At 52.9% G+C, this 20,244-nt stretch overlaps 1 protein-coding gene across 11 annotated transcripts in view; it reads left to right on the forward strand.

The window, feature by feature from the left end:
- The window catches only part of SCN8A (sodium voltage-gated channel alpha subunit 8), a 166,618-nt gene that overhangs the window by 98,574 nt on the left and 47,800 nt on the right, over nucleotides 1–20,244 (forward strand). For 7 of the 11 annotated variants that reach the window (XM_051845488.2, XM_051845487.2, XM_051845486.2 and 4 more), the window contains exons 7-12: nucleotides 2,160–2,381; nucleotides 3,728–3,791; nucleotides 4,851–4,992; nucleotides 7,113–7,319; nucleotides 8,105–8,398; nucleotides 12,940–13,335. In XM_051845488.2, the coding sequence (XP_051701448.1) occupies nucleotides 2,160–2,381; nucleotides 3,728–3,791; nucleotides 4,851–4,992; nucleotides 7,113–7,319; nucleotides 8,105–8,398; nucleotides 12,940–13,335 (1,325 nt within the window). The remainder of the gene's footprint in view (nucleotides 1–2,159; nucleotides 2,382–3,727; nucleotides 3,792–4,850; nucleotides 4,993–7,112; nucleotides 7,320–8,104; nucleotides 8,399–12,939; nucleotides 13,336–20,244) is intronic. The other 4 variants (XM_051845492.2, XM_051845495.2, XM_051845491.2 and 1 more) reach the window with 1 other exon arrangement.

A 20,244-nucleotide genomic window follows, 5' to 3' on the forward strand; every position in this document is an offset into this window, starting at 1 on the left:
CAGTACTGCAGTAGGGGACTGGCACGCTCACCTCCCGGCTGCCTCCTGGGTCAGGCCACCCGTGCCTCCCACCTGGCTGCGCACTGCGAAGCAGCTCCCTGGTGCCTTAGGTGTCAAAGACAAGTTTGCACTGTCAGCCACTTTATCTCCAACAAATGAAAATCTCTGCCCTATTCTTTGAATGTTTTATTTATTTTTTATTCTAAAAGCGGGGGGTGGGGGTGTGGGGGGAGGGAGAGAGAGAGAGTGAGAGAGAGAAAAGATCCTTCACCTGCCGGTTCTCGTCTGCAAATGCCTAGGCCAGGCTGAAGCCAGGAGCCAGGAACTCTGTCCGGGCCTCTCACCTGGGTGTCAGTGACTCGAGCACCTGAGCCGCCATCTGTGCCACGGCAGGAACCTGGAAGAGCCAGGACCGGAACCAGGCATCGGGTTGCGGGCATCCCGAATGATGGCTTCACCGCTGTGCCACAACGCCTGCCCCTCGTCTTGCTTTTCGAGGCTTCTAGGGAAGATTGGCCACATGCCCCGCAGTGTCCGCTTCCGAGTGGACCTGTGTGTGTGTCCATGTTCTGCGCCGGCAGCGTGAGCCCGAGAGGTGACCTGAAGTCCGCTCTGCACGCAGTGGCCCAGCCTCGTGGCTGAGCCAGGGACAGAGTTCCCACTCTTGTTTCCCTGCCTGCTGTTCATTCTGCCCTGCCCTGGGAGGAGGCAGGGACTCTGGCTGGAAGGGCCTTGCTTCCTCGTCCCTGGGGTGGCTGTTGGGCCTGACCCTGCACCTGCGAGGTCTAATCCTGGGCTCTCTCTTCTGGGCTCTGTGTGTGTGAGAGATTTCTCATTCACTTACTTCTTCGGTAAAATCCAGAGTGCCTCCCTGTGCCCGGTTCTGTGTGAGGCACAGCACCCACTACTGCTGCTGAGCTCAGCTTACAGAATTCTGGCTTCTTGCATTCACGGCCGTCCCACCCCTAGAGCACCGGCCTCCTGGGCAGTCAGCCCCACGGTGGGTCATCCCAGCCGGGTCCCTTGGCGGAGGGCAGTGCGTGGGCCAGGTGCCGTGTTTTCCCTGAGCGATGTCTAATCCTTACAGCAGTCCCATGATACTCAACCATTTATCCCCCATTGTAAAAATGAAGCACTGAGATTCCTAGAGGTGTACGGCTCAGGTCCTGCAAGGAGACACCGGTAGCTTGGCTGAAATGAGTGGTCTTCCAAGGTCAGGCCTGGGACTCCCTGGAATCCCCTCTCATGTCCCCACCCTCAGCAGGGGATCAGGCATGGGAGCCCTGCTGAGGCCTTGGTCTGCCTGGTGCTTTGGCCTCCGGGAGGGCTCCGTGCCTGTCGGATTGCCTGGTGTCTTGAGCGTGCCGAGAAGAGCCACGCATGAACTCAGAGATCCGTGTCCTACGGGCAGCCTGGTGTCCCAGCCCAGGAGAGCCCCACACAGGCTTGTTTAGGTCCCCCTACGACTGCTCCTTGCGCCGTCACGAAGTCTCTCTTCTTTAGCTTTAAGTGGGAACCCAAGGCTTGCAAGCAAAGCTCAAGTTTTGTCTTTCCCCTGGGACAGAGCAAAGGTCGTGGTCATCATCGCAAGCGGGACACGTCCCTTAATGGAAAGGCAAACTCTGAATCCTGGGTTCAGAGCTGACCTCTGCAATGCGCGGGGGATTGTTACTGAGCCTTGTGCTTGCTGTGGGCGCTCAAGCTCCCCAGTGTTCCCTTTCTAAACTAAAAGCCTCCTTGATCCCTCGTTCTTCTATTTGCTGCCTCAACAAATGTGTCCCGCGTGCCCGCGGTGGGATAGGCACTGTAGAGACAGCCGTGAACAAAACAGTCATGGAGAATTCATCGTCATAGCGATCCCTACCCCAGGGGAAGTATAAAGTGCTCCTTATCTGAACTCCCAGAGACTGGTAACAGCAGAGGAAGGAGGGTTGTCAGGGAGGGCTTCCTGGAGGAGGTGGTATTTACGCTGACTCCTGAAGAGTGAGCAGCTATTAGGCAGGTAGAATGCGGGTGGAAGGGAACAGCATGTGTGAAGGCCCTGAGGCCCGTGGGGAAGAGCAGACGCCAGCAGCCGGGAGGGCGGGGGGTGGGGTGAGTGGGTGGGGAGGTGGGGAGGACTGGGGGCTGAGGCCGGCGCCGGGGTGCTGTGTCCGCAGGCCTCAAGACCATCGTGGGCGCCCTGATCCAGTCGGTGAAGAAGCTGTCGGACGTGATGATCCTGACCGTGTTCTGCCTGAGCGTGTTCGCCTTGATCGGCCTGCAGCTGTTCATGGGGAACCTGCGGAACAAGTGCGTCGTGTGGCCCATCAACTTCAACGAGAGCTACCTGGAAAACGGCACCAAAGGCTTTGACTGGGAGGAGTACATCAACAACAAAAGTAGGTGGTTCCTCCGCCACGGGGCCGGCACCAAGCCAGCCAGGCCTCCAAGGAGTGGTTGGGCCCCAGGGGGAAGGTGGGCGGGCGGGCGGGCGTCCCCATTCCCTGGGAGTGGAGGGAGCACAGGCCTCTGACAGCAGCCCCCACCATTGGTCCTGGCCTCACCTCTTGCAAGCAAGCGGGACTTGAGAGCATCTTTGCGTGTGCCCCTGGATTCCACTTCAAAATTCAAGCTTCCAAGCCGAGTGAAATAAAATTCATTCTTTTTCCCCTGGCTGGGTTCCCTGGGATATTTAAACATTTAGTTCCCAATGTCCCTGTGGAATGTGTTTTTTTTTTTTTTTAAAGATTTATTTATTTGGCCGGTGCCGCAGCTCACTAGACTAATCCTCTGCCTGTGGCGCCAGTACTCCAAGTTCTAGTGTTCTAGTCCCGGTTGGGGCGCCGGATTCTGTCCCGGTTGCTCCTCTTCCAGGTCAGCTCTCTGCTGTGGCCCGGGAAGGCAGTGGAGGATGGTCCAAGTGCTTGGGCCCTGCACCTGCATGGGAGACCAGGAGAAGCACCTGGCTCCTGGCTTTGGATCGGTGCAGCACGCCAGCCATGGCGGCCATTTGCGGGGTGAACCAACGGAAGGAAGACCTTCTTTTTTTTTTTTTTTTTTGCCGTTGGTTCACCCTCCAATGGCCGCCGCGGCTGGCACACCGCGCTGATCCGGTGGCAGGAGCCAGAAGCCAGGTGCTTTTCCTGGTCTCCCATGGGGTGCAGGGCCCAAGCACCTGGGCCATCCTCCAATGCACTCCCTGGCCACAGCAGAGAGCTGGCCTGGAAGAGGGGCAACCGGGACAGAATCCGGCGCCCCAACCGGGACTAGAACCTGGTGTGCCGGCGCCGCTAGGTGGAGGATTAGCCTAGTGAGCCGCGGCGCCGGCCATGGAAGACCTTTCTGTCTCTCTCTCTCTCACTGTCTAACTCTGCCTGTTTAAAAAAAAAAAAAAAAAAAAAAAAGACTTATTTATGTAAAAGAGTTAGAGAGGTCTTCCATCTGCTGGTTCACTCCTCAAGTAGCCACAATAGCTGGAGCTGGACTGATCCGAAGCCAGGAGCCAGTAGCTTCTTCTGGGTCCCCCATGTGGGTGCAGGGGCCCAAGCATTTGGGCCATCTCCCACTGCTTTCCCAGGCGCATTAGCAGAGATGTTGGATCAGAAGTGGAGCAGCCGGGTCTTGAACTGGCGCCCATATGGGATTACTAGGAGCTGAGGCCATTGGCTCCTTGGGAACAGTATAACTCTATCTCTGGTCCACCTAAACCTGCCTGTTCCTTTCCTCCCTCTTCACACTTTCCTAGCAAATTTTTACATAGTTCCTGGCATGCTGGAACCCTTACTGTGTGGGAACAGCTCTGACGCTGGGTAAGTAGCTCGGCTCCTTTGGTTCTCTGGCCTTAAAAACACTGTGCCTCTTATTAGTGGATCGGATCGGGCAATGTTTTCAACCTTCCTTTGTGCCCGCGTGGTAGCTCCTACAGTCGGGGTCAGATTCTCTTTCTGTTTCATATTTACCCATCCAAAGTGGACGTTGCACCTGTAGCTGGCTGCGGGAGGTACGGGGCAGGGGGAGGATAGATTCTGTAACACCAGATGGTATCACAAAAGTAACACAGTAAAGAGTAAGGACAGTGTCACCCAGGGATGACCCGGAATCCACGAGCCCTGACCTCACACCGGTGAGGGCCCAGAGGTACATGTGTCATGATTCTGCTGCTTCCAGCCCTGTGACCTCTGGAAGCCACTCAATTCCTCTGAGCCTCAACTCCTTCACCCATAAAATGGGTATAGTAGGCACTGGTGCTTTAACACGGCCCCAGCAGCTGCCAAGTTCACCGAATTCCCCGTGCCGAGGTAGATACTAGAGACCGCATGGCAAGGCACAGCCAGTGAGTCCAGAAGCAGAGGAAGTCATGTAACCAGGGGGTCCCTGGTATCCCCAGCATGAGCTAGGCTGTCAACAGTGAGGGCCAGGAGAGCCGAGACCGTGAAGGGGAACTTCTGGGGCCCTTGGCACTGGAGGTGGTAGTTGGCTTGAGGTTGGATTGGCTGACTTGCCCACCGGTAGGAATCTAGGACAGCAGTTCTCATGCTCGGGGCAGGCACGAGAATCCCCTGGCCTCACCGCTCACAGTGCAGACGCACAGACGCCACCTGCAGAGCGGGTAATTCCTAGGTTTGGGGAAGAGCACGGGAAGCCGCGTTCTTAAGATATCTGCTGATTCGGACCTGGCCTGCCCCTTCCCGACTTCCTACCAGCTGTGTGCCTACTTGTGTCCCATTCTCTTGCCCTCTAATCTGTTGGCCTGGCTCTGTGCGCTGTTCCTTGTCATGGAGTGGGCGGAGTCACGGTATTCACCCTCTCGGAGGGCATGGATGGGCGGGTGCTTCTGACCAGCGTTGAAGTGCCCGTTCTGTCTGTAGGCAATGCCCGGAGGGCTACCAGTGCATGAAGGCGGGCAGGAACCCCAACTACGGGTACACGAGCTTCGACACCTTCAGCTGGGCCTTCCTGGCGCTGTTTCGCCTAATGACCCAGGACTATTGGGAAAACTTGTATCAGCTGGTGAGTAATCCCTCTCCCTCCCCACCCCCCATGGTGGAGTTTGCACGAGGGCAGGTGGGTTGGGGGCTTTCTGTGAAGGAGGGCCGTGGGGAAGCTGTCCAATGGGACCCCCGGCGGGGTAGATTTCTTTCCATGTTAAGTCAGTCATGTGTCCAGTGAGTTCTGCCGGCTCCCGTGCCTTGTGTCTTGGATGCACAGGCACGTGGAGCTGTCGAAGCTCTCTCCACCTTGGCAGCTTCTTACCCAGCCCAGGAATCTGCTGTCTCTGCCTACTTCCTGTTAGTTCACCCTCTCGTTTTGGGTTTGGGGCTCAGGGCATCTAGAAAAAATACTGAATACCGCCCTGTACATGGCCCTGTGCCGGATGCTAAAGAGATGGGCTATCTGCACACAGGGACCTTGGGAGTCTGAGCGCATCTCCATGTCTGAGATTTGTAACACTTCTGGAGTTGGCACAGCTGAAAGCAGGCTGAGTCCCGTTCTGCTGGGCAACTCCGGTGACTCCGGCGCAGTGCTGAAGTTCGCTGGCTGGAATGGAAGAGGAGTTGCAGGCGACTGCCCAGGCTCTCCCCGCCTCAGAGTCCCACAGCGGTGCCTTAATTTGCTCTTTGACTCCGGCCCCGTGACAGACGAAGGGGCCCTCTATAAGGAAAGCGCCCCGTTCACACCGCCAAATGAGTTCTCCCTTTTCTACTAGACAGTTCACTCAGATGCAAGTCTTTCCCATAAAATATTTGTGACTGGTGCTATGTGCCATTAAATACTTTTTAAAAATTTATTTTGAAAGGCAGAGAGAAGAGAGAGAGACAGAAAGATTTTTTCATCCACTGGGTCACTCCCCAAACGGCTGCAACAGCCAGGGCTGGGCTATGCCCAAGCCAGGAGCACGGAGCTCCCCCTAGGTTCTCCCGTGTGGGGGCAGGGCCAAACTCTCCGGCCATCCTCCACTGCTTTCCCAGCTGCACCAGCAGGGAGCTGGATTGGAAGCAGAGCAGCCGGGACTCGAACCTGTGCCCTGATGTAGGATGCTGGCTTTGCAGGCAGCAGCTTAACCTGCTGCACCACAACACCGGCCCTCCACTGAATACTTGTGAGGGAGAGAATAAAGATGAAAATTGGGGAATATGGTCACGTGTACTTGTTGTTGTGTTTAGTGTTTTTTTGTTTTTTTTTTGTTTTTTTTTGTTTTTTTTTTTTTTTTGACAGACAGAGTGGATAGTGAGAGAGAGAGACAGAGAGAAAGGTCTTCCTTTGCCGTTGGTTCACCCTCCAATGGCCGCCGCACTGTGGCCGGCGCACCGCGCTGATCTGAAGGCAGGAGCCAGGTGCTTCTCCTGGTCTCCCATGGGGTGCAGGGCCCAAGCACTTGGGCCATCCCCCACTGCATTCCTGGGCCACAGCAGAGAGCTGGCCTGGAAGAGGAGCAACCGGGACAGAATCCAGCACCCTGACTGGGACTAGAACCTGGTGTGCTGGCACCACTAGGTGGAGGATTAGCCTATTGAGCCGTGGCACCGGCCGTGTACTTGTTCTAAAACCCAGTTGTTCTTACATGGCCATGTGCTCACTGTTAGTGAAAAGAAGGAGCCTAGGATCTTCTTATTTTCTTCCCGCTATCTTTTATGCCCTGTCTCTCTTTTTAAAACGCACCCTATTGCAAAAAGATAAGGTAGGTGTCACTCAAGAAGGGGACCTCCTGTGACTGGGACCTGGTTCCCAGGAGGGAATTTGTTAATGTTCTTTGAGGACCAGTAGATAAACAAGGCAAAGTCTTGCATTCTTTCCTTTAGAACTGTCTTCCAGCCAGCCACTGAAGTCAAATAGAATTCTTAACTCAGCGCATTTTTCCCTGAAAGTAAAAAGAGAGAGAGAGAGAGAGAGAGCATTTTTCTGTGTAACGAGGATGTGGGGAGAATTTGGAAACAGGAGGGGATTTCTCTGTCACCATGGGTGGAGGTTAGTATTTCCATTTACTGTGAGCTGAGGATGAGGCCGTGTGACCAGTGGGGACACCATGTGTCCCCGACAGGACGGGCTGCCCCCTTCAAACGGCCCACAGAGCCTTCCCAGCCCTGTTGAGTTGACTCAGCTGACTCAGAAAATGATCTCTGCTTTTGCAGACTCTGCGAGCAGCCGGCAAAACATACATGATCTTCTTCGTCCTGGTCATCTTTGTGGGCTCCTTCTACCTGGTGAACTTGATCTTGGCTGTGGTGGCCATGGCTTACGAGGAGCAGAACCAGGCCACGCTGGAGGAGGCCGAGCAGAAGGAGGCGGAGTTCAAGGCCATGTTGGAGCAGCTGAAGAAGCAGCAGGAAGAGGCGCAGGTTGGTGGTGGGCTCTTTGCCCGCCCTGGGCTTCGGGCAGATCCCAGTGACCGAGGCTGCCTCTGGGTGTTGCTGTGTAGGCACACCGCCACGCAGAGCTCGCCAGTCTGATGAAAAAAACCCAAAGAACCCCTACTCGTGGTTGAACCAATTGGTCCATTTGTCTTCACGACCAGATCATTTGCGGACGTGACCTGTTGTTGAATTTCCCAGCCGGTCAGCCGCTCTGATGACCCGGAAGGAAAACGTAGGCAGCAGGGCGGTTTCTGGAGTGCTTCATCTAAGCATTCATTGCCTGCCACGAAGAAAAACAGGAGGAGCCCCTGCAGAGGTTCCCTCTGCTCATGGAAAGTGTTGTTGCTAATAGAAAAGAGGATACAGGCAAAAAGATCTCCTGCCCTCACTTAACTTGCTGACCCTTATCCAAACACGAGCATCGGTGGTTGTGTCCCTAGCATCTAAGTAACGTGGTTTCCTAGCGTTCATTTCCAGAAGGTTCTCACAAAGTGGCCTGTGGTGCCGAGAATGCAGTTGCATCCTTGGCCGAGATACTCCAAAGAGCAAGCCCCAAGGTCAGCACTGTGGGTTCTGCTCTCGCCAACAGAGGGCCGGTGCAGGTGGCCAGGCTGTGGCCGCGGTGTCCACCAGCAGGTGGCGCTGCCCTCCTCCTGGTTTCCCGCCCTGTTATCCCTGCAGGAAAGGGGGTGCCGGCTGCTAACTGCGACCGACTTGTTGAGGGAGAAGGGGACTTCTGGTCTCAAATGTGACTGTGGCTCCTCTCCTAGGCTGCCGCCATGGCCACCTCGGCGGGGACCGTGTCAGAGGATGCCATCGAGGAAGAAGGGGAGGAGGGGGCCGGCTCCCCGCGGAGCTCATCCGAGATTTCCAAGCTGAGTTCCAAGAGCGCCAAGGAGCGGCGGAACCGGAGGAAGAAGAGGAAGCAGAAGGAGCTATCAGAGGGCGAGGAGAAGGGGGACCCCGAGAAGGTGTTCAAGTCCGAGTCGGAGGATGGGCTGCGGAGGAAGGGCTTCCGGCTGCCGGACAACAGGATTGGGAGGAAATTCTCCATCATGAACCAGGTGAGCGTCCCCGGGGCGGAGGCACTGCCGGCAGGTGCGGCTGGCCCTGCACTGCGCTGCCTTGCCCGAACGCACGGGTGGGTTCCGTGCCAGCCCGTGTCTCCCCTGAGCACAGAACGCACCCCGGACGCCTCTGCTTAGGAATCCCATGTCACTCGTCGTCGGTAAAAATAGCAGCAGGAACCCTGAGGCTCCGTGGGAGACCTGATTCGAGCATGGCCCATCCTGGTAATTAATTATTCCAGGAACACGGAGTCAGGCGGAAAAGTTAGCCGAGCCGTGCATTGCACGCCTCCGGTTTTCTCCAGCCTTAATACCTAAGGGGAACTGGGAGAAAGACAGGGGAGAGGCCTAGTGGATAACTGGTGGCCGGTTCTCTTGCCATGAACGTCGTCATAAAATAGATAGCTTGGGGTATCAAAACCTACTACCCAAATCCCCAAGGGGTTGGATTGGATTCCGTTCCACTGCCCATTTTAAAGGAATGCGGCCAGGGTGTAGGTGGAGAACAGGGCACATCCCGCCGGTGGCACTGTCCTCAGCATCGTTTCTTTGTTCCCAAAGATGAGTCACTGTGTTCCTCTTCCTTGTAGCTCTCACTGCCCAGTTCATATTTATTCATTTATTTATTTATTTTGCCAGCCCCTGTTCATTTTATCACGGCACAATCTCCTGCTCCCATCCCCATGAACCTCTCTCTATCCTCATTAACCTTAACCCCGTTGTTACTTCATTCCACTGCAGTCGGCCACTATGGTTTTGTTTTCTCTAATCTTTTTTTTTTTTTTAAGATTTATTTTATTTATTTGAAAGAGTTACACAGAGAGAGAAGGAGAAGCAGAGAGAGAGAAAGGTCTTCCATCCACTGGTTCACTCCCCAACTGGCTGCAACAGCCGGAGCTGTGCTGATCCGAAGCCAGGAGCCAGGAGCTTCCTCCAGGTCTCCCACACGGGTGCAGGGGCCCAAGAACTTGGGCCATCTTCTGCTTTCCCAGGCCATAGCAGAGAGCTGGATGGGAAGGAGAGCAGCCAGGGCTCAAACTGGTGCCCACACAGGATGCCAGCACTGCAGGCGGTAGCCTCACCTGCCACGCCACAGCGCCGACCCCCATCTCATTATTAACCTGACATAATTCTGACCTCGTGGGCCCTGCTACAACAGTCTCAGGGACCAGCAGGGGTCCCCAGGTCACATTTTACAAACTAACTTTGGCATAGAAATAGAACCTTTAAACCACACACACACACCCCATTGATGACATTTCAGACATCCGAATCCTTCCAAGCCCATGGATGCCCTGAGCTCCCCAAGTGCAATTTTTCTATGGAATGCGAGGGCCATCATCCCAAGTCCTGAATACCCCAGGGCTTGTTTTTCCAAGCAAGCAGCCGTAATGCCACTGCCTGGCAAAGGGGGCAGAAACCCCTGGTTTTGCAGGAAAGATTTTTGCAAACAGGAAGTTCCTTACATGCAGACCAGGCAATCCAAAGCTACAGCCTCAACCACCTCCTTGAACTGGCTCACTCACCAACCAGGGTTCCCCTTGCCCTAAGTCACCCAGGGCCAGTCTGCTCCTACGGATCTGGGATCCTCTCTGGTGGAGAGTGGGGCTGGGGAGCAAAGCCAGAGTGCCCGCAGTTCTTGCAGTCCCTAAACACTTAGCAATTCATGCAAAATGAGCTCCTCGGTGACTGGTTTGCCTCCATGGGGTCCCTAGGGATCAAATTATGCATCTCAGAAGCACGTGGGCTGCTTAGAGCCAGGGCAGGAAGAGACTGAGTCCCCCGGGAGAGACACAGGTGGGAGGCTGGACTGCGGGAGAACTAGAATTGCCTGAAGAAAAGGCAGAGGTCTGGGCCTGGGGGCTCTGTACCTTCTAAGGAGCCGCCAGAACTGGAGGCATTTTGAGTGTAGCACCGGAAATGGATTCTCCACAGCAAAGAGATAAGGGCATGTATTAAGTAAGGAGGAGTCCCATGGCCCTTCCAGGGTTCTCACCAAAAGTTATCAAAATAGGTCTCCCCAGCAGGTATGGGATACGCACCATGCTGCCACAGCCCCCTCCTGTGATAAGAGGTGCAAAGAACTAAACCCTAAAGCAAAAGTCTCATCCATTTAAAAAACTGGTGTCAGAGTTCCTTCAGAGTCCCCCTCGGGCAGACTGTCTCAGGCCAGTGCTTTGCCAAGTTTCCTCCAGCTGGACGGGCTCGCCCTTTGAGGCTCTTGGGAACTTCCTGAGCACAGTCTCAAGAGCTTGTTTGCCAGGCCTTTCACACAGTGCATCCCGGGGCCTGAGAGCAGCCCTGCACACCTCGGCCCCGGCCACGGCCCCACCCCCACCCATCCTCCCTTCCCACTTCTCCTTCCAGCACCCCTTTCCCTCCCTGCACGAGGAAAGCGTGTCCCTCTCACCCGCCTCTCCCTTGTCCTGAGGTGTAGACATCTTTAGGATGTCTGATGAAAGGCAGTTAACAAAATTAGCATCTGTAACATTTCCCTCGATCCAGAGAGCTTCAGTTCATTGTGAGGCTTTTTGCGCTGCTGCTTAGATATTTCTGTTCAGATTGAAGTTAGTAATTGGGAGTGCTGGGTGTTGGAAGTTCAGCAGTGGGGTGGCTGTCGCTCAGGTCTGCATACATCTATTAAAAGTGAAAAGTGAGGCCAGCGCTGCGGCTCAATAGGCTAATCCTCCACCTGCGGTGCTGGCATACCAGGTTCTATTCCCAGTCGGGGCGCCAGATTCTGTCCCAGTTGCTCCTCTTCCAGGCCAGCTCTCTGCTGTGGCCCGGGAGTGCCAGTGGAGGATGGCCCAAGTGCTTGGGCCCTGCACCCACATGGGAGACCAGGAGAGGCACCTGGCTCCTGGCTTCAGATCAGTGTGATGCGCTGGCCGCAGCGGCCATTGGAGGATGTACCAGCGGCAAAAGGAAGACCTTTCCCTCCGTCTCTCTCTCTTTCTCTCACTGTCCACTCTGCCTGTCAAAAAAAAAAAAAAAAAAGTGAAATGTGAGGTTACGTGTTCAAACGCATCTGTGACCACGTGGGCTGACATCCTCGGATCACGTGGTGGACAGTCTCATAAAGCAGTGAGCCTAGCTTGCCGGTAAAACCTATGTGATTAGAATGATTTGATTACACATTAATGATATTTTGATTATTCCATGCTTTTCTGTTTGGTTAAACTAGGTAGTTTTTTTTTTAACTTTTATTTAATGAATATAGATTTCCAAAGTACAGCTTATGGACTGCATTGGCTTCCCAACCCCCCCCCCCCATGACTTCCCTCCCACCCGCAACCCTCCCCTTTCCTGCTCTCTCTCCCCTTCCATTCATATCAAGATTCATTTTCAATTTTCTATATATACAGAAGATCATAAAACTAGGTAGTTTTATGTGAAAGAGGAACCCTTATCAATATAAATAAGTAATCATTTGCAGAGATCAAGAGAAGCAAAGCCACTAATAACCAAGTATCCAGTCCCTTGGCAAGAGCTGGGCTATTAGCAGTTTGTTTTCAACAGAATTTAAAGAGGACCTAATGTAATTTTCGCTGAGACATCAGTATAATAAATTTTGCTGATGGTTTGCTGTGTCATTTTTGGCAGATAACTTGGAAGGAGTTGGAAGAATTACTATAACAGTACTATAACATAATTCTTCTGCTCCTAGTAGTCTTCCAGTGAAAAGGATACTAGAAAGTATCTCATTCTAATGATAAGTAATACCACCAGCAAATATTTAACCTCTAGTTGACAAAAAAAAAAAAAAAAAAAAATCCCATCCATCTCATTGAGAAATGCATTCTAATATAATTTTCTGTTGAAAACCAATTATAAAATATGTGATAAGTTTTGTCTTTAAAGCCAATTGCTTATAAAATGCGATACATTTGTGTAGCTTGATCGATGGTTTTCATAAGCATTGCAGTAACACAAGTCAGGAGAAGTTTTAAATTCCTCAGAGACTTGGCCACAGGGAGACTTACATTTTGAGTACAGTTTGCAACACTTCTGTTGCAGAGAAGTTGTTCAAGGGTGGTCAGTAGCAGACGTTAAGCCACAGAAATACCCAGGTGCATAACATTCCCTAGGGAGTGAGGACCGGCAGGAGAAAAGGGGGGGTGGGGTGGAGGAAGGCAATTAGGCGGCAAAGGAGATTCGACTTGAAAATATCAACGCTGAGAGCTCTGTCATTCACAGCTGGTTTACACTGGGGGTTGTACCATTGGCAGTCACTCAGACTTCCCATGGGGAGGTTACTGAGTCGGCTTTATCACCGGGTGGGAGGGGGCGCGTGATTGGCAGGAGGAGCCACACAGGGTGTGCGGTGTGACCATCGCGGGTACCGCGTGGAGCGTGCGAGGTGCGGGAGTGGGCGTGGGGTAGGGGTGTGGGAATTCCTGAATCCGTTGGACCCTGGTGCGCCGCGTGCATCGGGAAGTTCTACACGCACCTGTGCTCTGGTCCCCGGGCTGGGGGCTGGGCCCCGGGAGTCCAGGGACCGCTGGGTCTCACATTCTCGCTCTCTCTCGCCCCTGCAGTCCCTGCTCAGCATCCCCGGCTCGCCCTTCCTCTCCCGCCACAACAGCAAGAGCAGCATCTTCAGCTTCCGCGGGCCCGGGCGCTTCCGGGACCCGGGCTCGGAGAACGAGTTCGCGGACGACGAGCACAGCACGGTGGAGGAGAGCGAGGGCCGGCGCGACTCGCTCTTCATCCCGATCCGGGCGCGCGAGCGCCGCAGCAGCTACAGCGGCTACAGCGGCTACAGCCAGGGCAGCCGCTCGTCGCGCATCTTCCCCAGCCTGCGGCGCAGCGTCAAGCGCAACAGCACGGTGGACTGCAACGGCGTGGTGTCCCTCATCGGCGGCCCCGGCTCCCACATCGGCGGCCGGCTCCTGCCAGAGGTGAAAATAGATAAGGCAGCTACCGACCACAGTGTAAGGACTTACAGAGAGGTGGAGGCTAGGCATGGCGCCCGGTCCCTGGTCCCTCGGGCCGCCCTGGTTAATGCCCCCCGGCCATCTCCGTCTAACGCCCACCCCCGGGGCCCCACCCTGTGTGCTGCTGCCCTTTCTTCAAGCCCTCTCTTCTCCTTCCCCCTCCCACCCTTTCTCTCCACTTAGAATCTGTCTCTTCCCACCCCCGCTTTGATTGACAGCCTCTGTCCCCACCCCTGGCGACTTGAGAATGCCACCGCCAATAACCAAAGTCTGAGCCAGTTTGGAGCTGCCCTTGCTTCTCCTGCCCCCACTTCTCTCCTCCTAGGGAGACAGCTTGGAACTTAAAGATCTTATTTTTTCCATTTAAAAAAAAAAAAAAGTCACACGATGTGTGACTTTTTTTTTTCCCCCAAAGAGGCCAATCCATGCGTGATGTCAGGGTGGCAGGTGCGTAACCCAGAGAGGCAGGCAGGGAGAGGTGTTGGAGACCAGAGATAACTGGACCCAGACTTTCAGAGGGATTGAAATGGAGATAAAGGAGGGAGGGGGAGGCTGGGGGCAGAACCATGGTGTTTGGGGGAGGAGATGAATTTCAGATGTAAGCAGGTGCCAGGCTCTGAAGAGCTGCACGTCGTCGTCGTAGCTCCACAAATTCACCCGCCCAGGGCTTTGCATCGGGGTCCCCGCCCGCTCTCTGGGAAAAGCCATCTCTGAGCCGCCCTTTAAATTCTAAGCTGTTTGCACCTTTCTCTGTCCAACCTTTCAATTCTCAGAATCTCCAGGGCCCTGATCCTTCCCACCTCCAATCCTGTAACTGCCCAGCAACACCACCCCCGCCCCCCGCGGTGGACACCTTGGGGGCAGCATGTCCCAACACCTCAATGGGCTCTAACACAGCATGACAGCAGCCAGGCCCGTATAACCAGCATGACGCATGTGTGGAGGAAATGTTCCAGAACCATCTGTCCTTAGCGGTTGGTGACCGACTGCACAGATAAACACTCAGAAGCGTTTGAGTGTCTCCGAGGTGGTCGTCTCTCTTCCTACTCTTTCTTTAAAAGCAAAAAATCTTTCTCCTTTCACTTGTTTGGAGCCTTTTACAAGCTACAAATTAATTTCACTTGCATTATTTAATGTCGTCTTTAAAAAAAAAAATCCTGTAAGGCGGACCCAGTGGAAATTATTATTCCCGTTTTTGAGATGGGGAGCAGGCTCTCTGGGAGTCTGTGTTCCTTTAAGTCTGAGTTACACAGAGAGAGAGGAGAGATAGACAGACAGAGGGGTCTTCCATCCGCTGGTTCACTCCCCAATTGGCCGTAACGGCCAGAGCTGAGCTGATCAGGAGCCAGGAGCTTCTTCTGGGTCTCCCACGTGGGTGCAAGGGCCCAAGGACTTGGGCCATCTTCTACTGCTTTCCCAGGCCACAGCAGAGAGCTGGATCAGAAGTGGAGCAGCCAGGACTCGAACCGGTGCCCATATGGGATGCCAGCACTTCAGGCGGCAGCTTTACTCTCTATGCCACAGTGCTGGCCCCTACCAAGTTCTTTCTGATGTCAGAGTTACCTGACACCCTAAATGTTAACTCCAATGGAGAGTGGGAAGAACAGTCATTTACCTTGGGACATAGTTTATTTAGACTTTTCTGTTTTTTATTTGAAAGGCAGAGCAGGGGGTGAGAGGGGGGAGGAAGGGCTGAGCCTTCCATCGACTGATTCACTCCCCAGATGCCCACATCAGCCAGGACTAGTCCAGGCTAAAGCCAAGAGCCTGGAACTCCATCTGGATCTCCCACAAAGGTGGCATGGAGCCCAGTGCTTGAGCCATCATCTGCTGTCCCCCACCCCTGGGGTGTGCATTGGCAGGAAGCCAGACAGGCATCAGAGGAGCCGGGACTCATACACCTGCAAGGTGTCCCAAACAGAAGCTTCACCACTGCGCTATAATATTTTTCCCTTAGGTTATTTTAATATTGTAAAATTTGATTACAAAATTCCAGAGTTGCTAATTGCTCATCTGTCAGCCCAGGCTTCCCAGTGTAGTGAAGGCAGGGAGGCAGTGGTGGCAGCTCAAGTAATTGAGTTCCTGTCACCCACCTGGGAGCTCCCAGCTCCTGGCTTTGGCCCAGCCCAGCCCCAGTCATTGTAAGCATGTGGGGAGTGAACCAGCAGATGGGAGCTCCATCTCTATCTCTCTGCCTCTCAAATAAGTTAATTAAATATTATATATTCTATTTTTAAAAAAGAGTTATCTACTTAACTGAAAGAGAGAGATCTTGCATTTGCTGATGCACTCTCCAAATGGCCACAGCTGCCAAGTCAGCCCATGCCAAAGCCAGGAGCCAGTAGCTCCACACAGGTCTCTCACATAAGCAGCAGGGACCCAAGCCCTCAGGCCATCTTCCCAGGCCATTAGCAGGGAGCTGGAACGGAAGCAGAGGAACCAGGACTCAAACCAGCACTCTGGTAAGGGATGCCGGCATCACAAGCAGCTCCTTAGCCCACTGCACCATGATGCCGGCCCCTCAAATAAATAAATGATTGAACATTTACATTCATGTTTAGGCTGTACCACATTGCCTTCTGTCTTTAAACTCAGAATGAGCAGGACTCTACGCCATTAAAGAAAAGACATCACCTCGTTCGCGTCTCCTCAGAACCAAGTCACACACTCATTAATTACTCAGCTGTGGTTGCATGGTGTTGAGTTCCTTCAGAGTTTAGGAATTTCTGTGTTTGCTTTTGGCTGAAGCAGAGCGTAAGGGGACTTTTCCCTGTGCCGCCATCTCTGAGCCAGGAAAGTGGATGACGAAATCATTGCTTTTTGCTGATGGAGACGGCAGGTGCCCTTAGAAACCCAGACTCCCGCTAACCCAGAAAGCACGTCTTAGCAGCTTGCAGACGTACAAGCGTGATTGCACTTAATGCCCACAGCCCCCGCCCTTCGAGAGAGGCGGTGCTGTTCTCCACACCTTACTGAGGGGGGAACCTCGGCTGGCAGGAAGCAGTAACCTGTCCGAGAGTGCACGGCAGGCCGTAGCGTTAAGACGTGAATCCAGGCGTGGAACTCCAGAGCCTTCCCTGTGAGCCCTTGCATGATCTGAGCAACTGGAATCCAGATGCTCCAAAATCCTAAAGTTTTTGAGTGCTGTGTGGTACTGCAATTGGAAAATTCTATATTTGTCATAGGCAGAACATAGGTGCACTAGTAGTGTTGTCTGAAATACACACACACACATCTCCTGGGCCCCATCCCCAAGACACCTCATTATGTGGATGCAAATATTCCACAATCCAAAATCTGCAACACTTCCGGTCCCAGATAGCTCAGGTAAGAGAGATCGCAAGAGTTCTGAAGCCAAACTGAATACTTGTAGGATCCTGGGAAGATAACATCACCAAGCCATTTTCTCCTCTGTTTAAAAAAAAAAAAAAAAAAAAAAAAAAAAAAAAAAGACCTCGGGCATAGACCTATTGTGAAGATTAAAACTCACGGGTATAAAATGAGAAGCGTATTGTATGGCCCACTCCTGGTGTTCAGAGAGCCGAGGTCCCTTCCTCTCTGGTCTTCTTCGTCCTGAGAAGCAGATGGTGGGAGTGCTGCTTGAGTTGGTTGAGTTAGAAAGGGCCAGGTGTGAGAAGGAAAAATTGTTGTGCAATTATTTTAAAGCATTGAAGGAAGCCTTGAGTAAGGGAACTGATGAATGGCTAGATCTTAGGAATGCTTCTAAGATGCTATGAGTTTTAGTTGTGCGAAGGTAACCAGATGATAAATTTCCATTTCGTGCAAGCAACTTGGGATCTTGAGGCCGATGAGCTGCCTTGGTGGTGGCCTCAGGACGCAGGTGTTCTGCAGGAGCCACGGGCCATCGTCTTTGGGACGAGAGGGCTGCTCCAGATGAGGAGGTGGCGGGTCAGCGGCGAAATGCTCCCGTAAGCTCTGCATCGGAGTTCAGAGAAATGGAGCAAACTCGTGCTAGGTTTAGCTTCCAAAGTACTTGATGAAGGTACACAGTGGCTGCTTCTGTGACTGACAGCTTTGCTCCCAGGAGCGCTGCAGGCGGAGGGGTTGGCAATACCTGCTGGCAGGTACCATATTCGTGTTCAGGGCGGTGAAGTGTTCTGGGGCCAGGTGCCGGTGCTGGTGCCATTTACATGATGTGAATAAACCAAAATGGATGGTCAGCCCTAAGTGGTGAAATGATGAATTTTGTGTTGTTTGCTTTTTTTCTCAAAATGTTGTTGTTGGAAAGAAGGAAAAGGAAAGGGAGGGAGGCAGGAAGGATGAGCATTCGTCCCAGCTTCCCACCCTCACCCTGGGAGGAGGGGCTGCCAGGGACTGCCCGCCCAGCTTGGTATCCAGTGTTTTGGGGTCTTGGTGGATTAGAGTTTCCTCTACAGGTGTATTTGTCTCTGGAGACTGTCCTGCCCTCCCACTTGGGCGTTCTCCCACGTCTGAGTGATGTGGCAGTTTGGGTTTGGATCATTGTGATGGTTTGCTGCAGTGCACATGGGCTTGTTCTGTCTCCCCGTTAATCTGATGGATGCTCAGATGCTGCCTGTACCAGTGAAAATGGCCACGCCACACACAAAATAGAACTCTGACCTCCAGCTTGCCGGGAGGCCAGACCTGGATCTACAGTCAACAGACCCAGAGGCCTGCCTGTTAAGAGGCCTGCCTAAGGGAGCCAGGTGCTGGCTCTTGGGACAATGCAGGAGGCCCAGAAACCTGGGCTTGGTGACTGCTCCCTCGCATTTCCAATTTCAGCCCAGGGTGACTGCAGAAAACATTTCTAGGCAATCGCGCAGGACACCCCACTTCTCGCTGGCCCACCTGCAGGCTTCCCCCAGGCCACTGGCCTCAAGGCAGGACACAACGTGCAGCCTCCCCTCCTTGCCGCCTGCCTCTGAGTCTCCGCTGGGGGCTTGCTGCCTTGGTGCCTGAATTATGAGCAGAGGTGGATACGTGGATCTGGAACGGATCCGTCAGGCTGTGAGTGAGCCAGGCATTGTCCTTTCCCTGGGGTGGTGTTTTACACGTATCTGCACCCTCTGCATTCAGCAAACTGCAGTAGTACGTTGGGTGGGCCTCAACCCAGGAGTTACCAAAGATGGCAGTTAGAAAGAGGTGGGGAAGGAGCTTCCGACCAACAAATGATTTTCCCCTAAACCTTTTCTCACCACGAGGCTGTTGAAAAAAGAACATGGATACCCCTTTCTAGCCAATCCCCATCCACTACCGGAAACCACTATTTTTTAAAATAGAATTTCTTTTTTATTGCTCCTCCCTCCCACTTATTTATTTTTATTTTATCTGAAAGGCAGAGAAACAGAGCAAGACAGACATAGAGTGAGCTTCCATCTGCTGGTTTATTCTTAGTCCCCAAATGCCTGCAACAAGTCAGGGCTGGGCCAGCCTGAAGGCAGGAGCCTGAAACTCCATCCAGGTCTCCCACATGGGTGGCAGGGACTGACTTAAGCCATCAGCTGCTGCCTCCCGGGGCGCACATTAGCAGGAAGCAGGAGTTGGGAACAGAGCCAGGACTTGAGCTAAGTACTGTACAGTGGAGGGCGGGCATCCCAAGCAGTGAACTCACAGCCATGCCGCAGGCCAGTGCCCCCAGACAACCACTCCTGTCTCGTGTCATCATCCATTACTTTTCTTTCCTATTGTAGATTCAGACACTGTGTATTTTTTATTTACTTTCATTCCATGAGATTTATATATATATATATATACACACACACACATATAATATACACACATATGCACATTCGTGTTGTGTTTTGTATGCATATCATCAAGCTATATTCCTTGTTGCTGAGCGATGTTTCTTTGTATAAATATACCCCAATTTGTTCATCTATTCTCCTCTTGGTGGGCATTTGAGCTGTTTCCAGTGTGCAGGTAATATGAATAAGTTTGCTGTGAGCATTTGTATATAGCTTTTTGCAGATAAATGCTTTCACTTAGAGTGAATAAGTCCCTCAGATGAAGTTCCTGGGTTTTATAGGACAAGTGTGTTTAGCTCAAGTTTTTAGATGTTTTGCATATGAGTCATTTATGAGGTCCATAATTTTTACTTTTGGTGAGGTCCAGTATATCGTTTTTTAAAAAAGATTTTATTTATTTGAAAGTCATAGTTACACAGAGAAGGAGAGGCAGAGTGAGTGAGTGAGTGAGAGAGAAAGAGAGAGAGATCTTCCATCGCTGGTTCACTCCCCAGATAGCTTCAACAGCCAGAACTGTGCCGATCCAAAGCCAGGAGCCAGGAGCTTCCTCCAGGTCTCCCACGGGGGTGCAGGGGCCCAAGGACTTGGGCGATCTTCCACTGCTTTCTCAGGCCACAGCAGAGAGCTGTATTGGAATTGGAACAGCCGGGTCTCAAACCGGCGCCCATATGGGATGCTGGTGCTTCAGGCCAGGGTGTTAACCCGCTGCACCACAGCACCAGCCCCAAACTAATCTTATAACGATTATTTTTGCTAGTCTTGACTTTTTTTTTGAGTGTTTTCATCTGCTTGAGTCAGCGGAGGGAGTGGTGTCTTCCATCCCCTAGCACAGCCAGGAGCCTGGAATTCTCTCCAGAACTCCCAGTGGGTGGCAGAGCCCCAGGCCCTTGAACCATCATCTGCTGCTTCCTGAGCTGCATTAGCAGGAAGCTGGATCAGAAGCAGAGTCACTGAGAGGCAAACTAGTACTTTGGTGTGGGCTGTAGGCATTGCAAGAACCACACGGAACCACAATGCCCACTCTAGACCTCATCCAAAGATTGTGTTTCTATTCTAGAGCCTTCATGTGTCCTCACAAGTTTTAGAAGACCTGGCAGTTCCAGAATCTGTAGTGTGGGGAGGATGAATGATACCCTCCTACAGTCCATGGACATAGTATAGTTCTTCATGTAGTTAG

The sequence above is a fragment of the Oryctolagus cuniculus genome, chromosome 11, assembly GCF_964237555.1.
Source record: "Oryctolagus cuniculus chromosome 11, mOryCun1.1, whole genome shotgun sequence".
Taxonomy (NCBI): Eukaryota; Metazoa; Chordata; class Mammalia; order Lagomorpha; family Leporidae; genus Oryctolagus; species Oryctolagus cuniculus.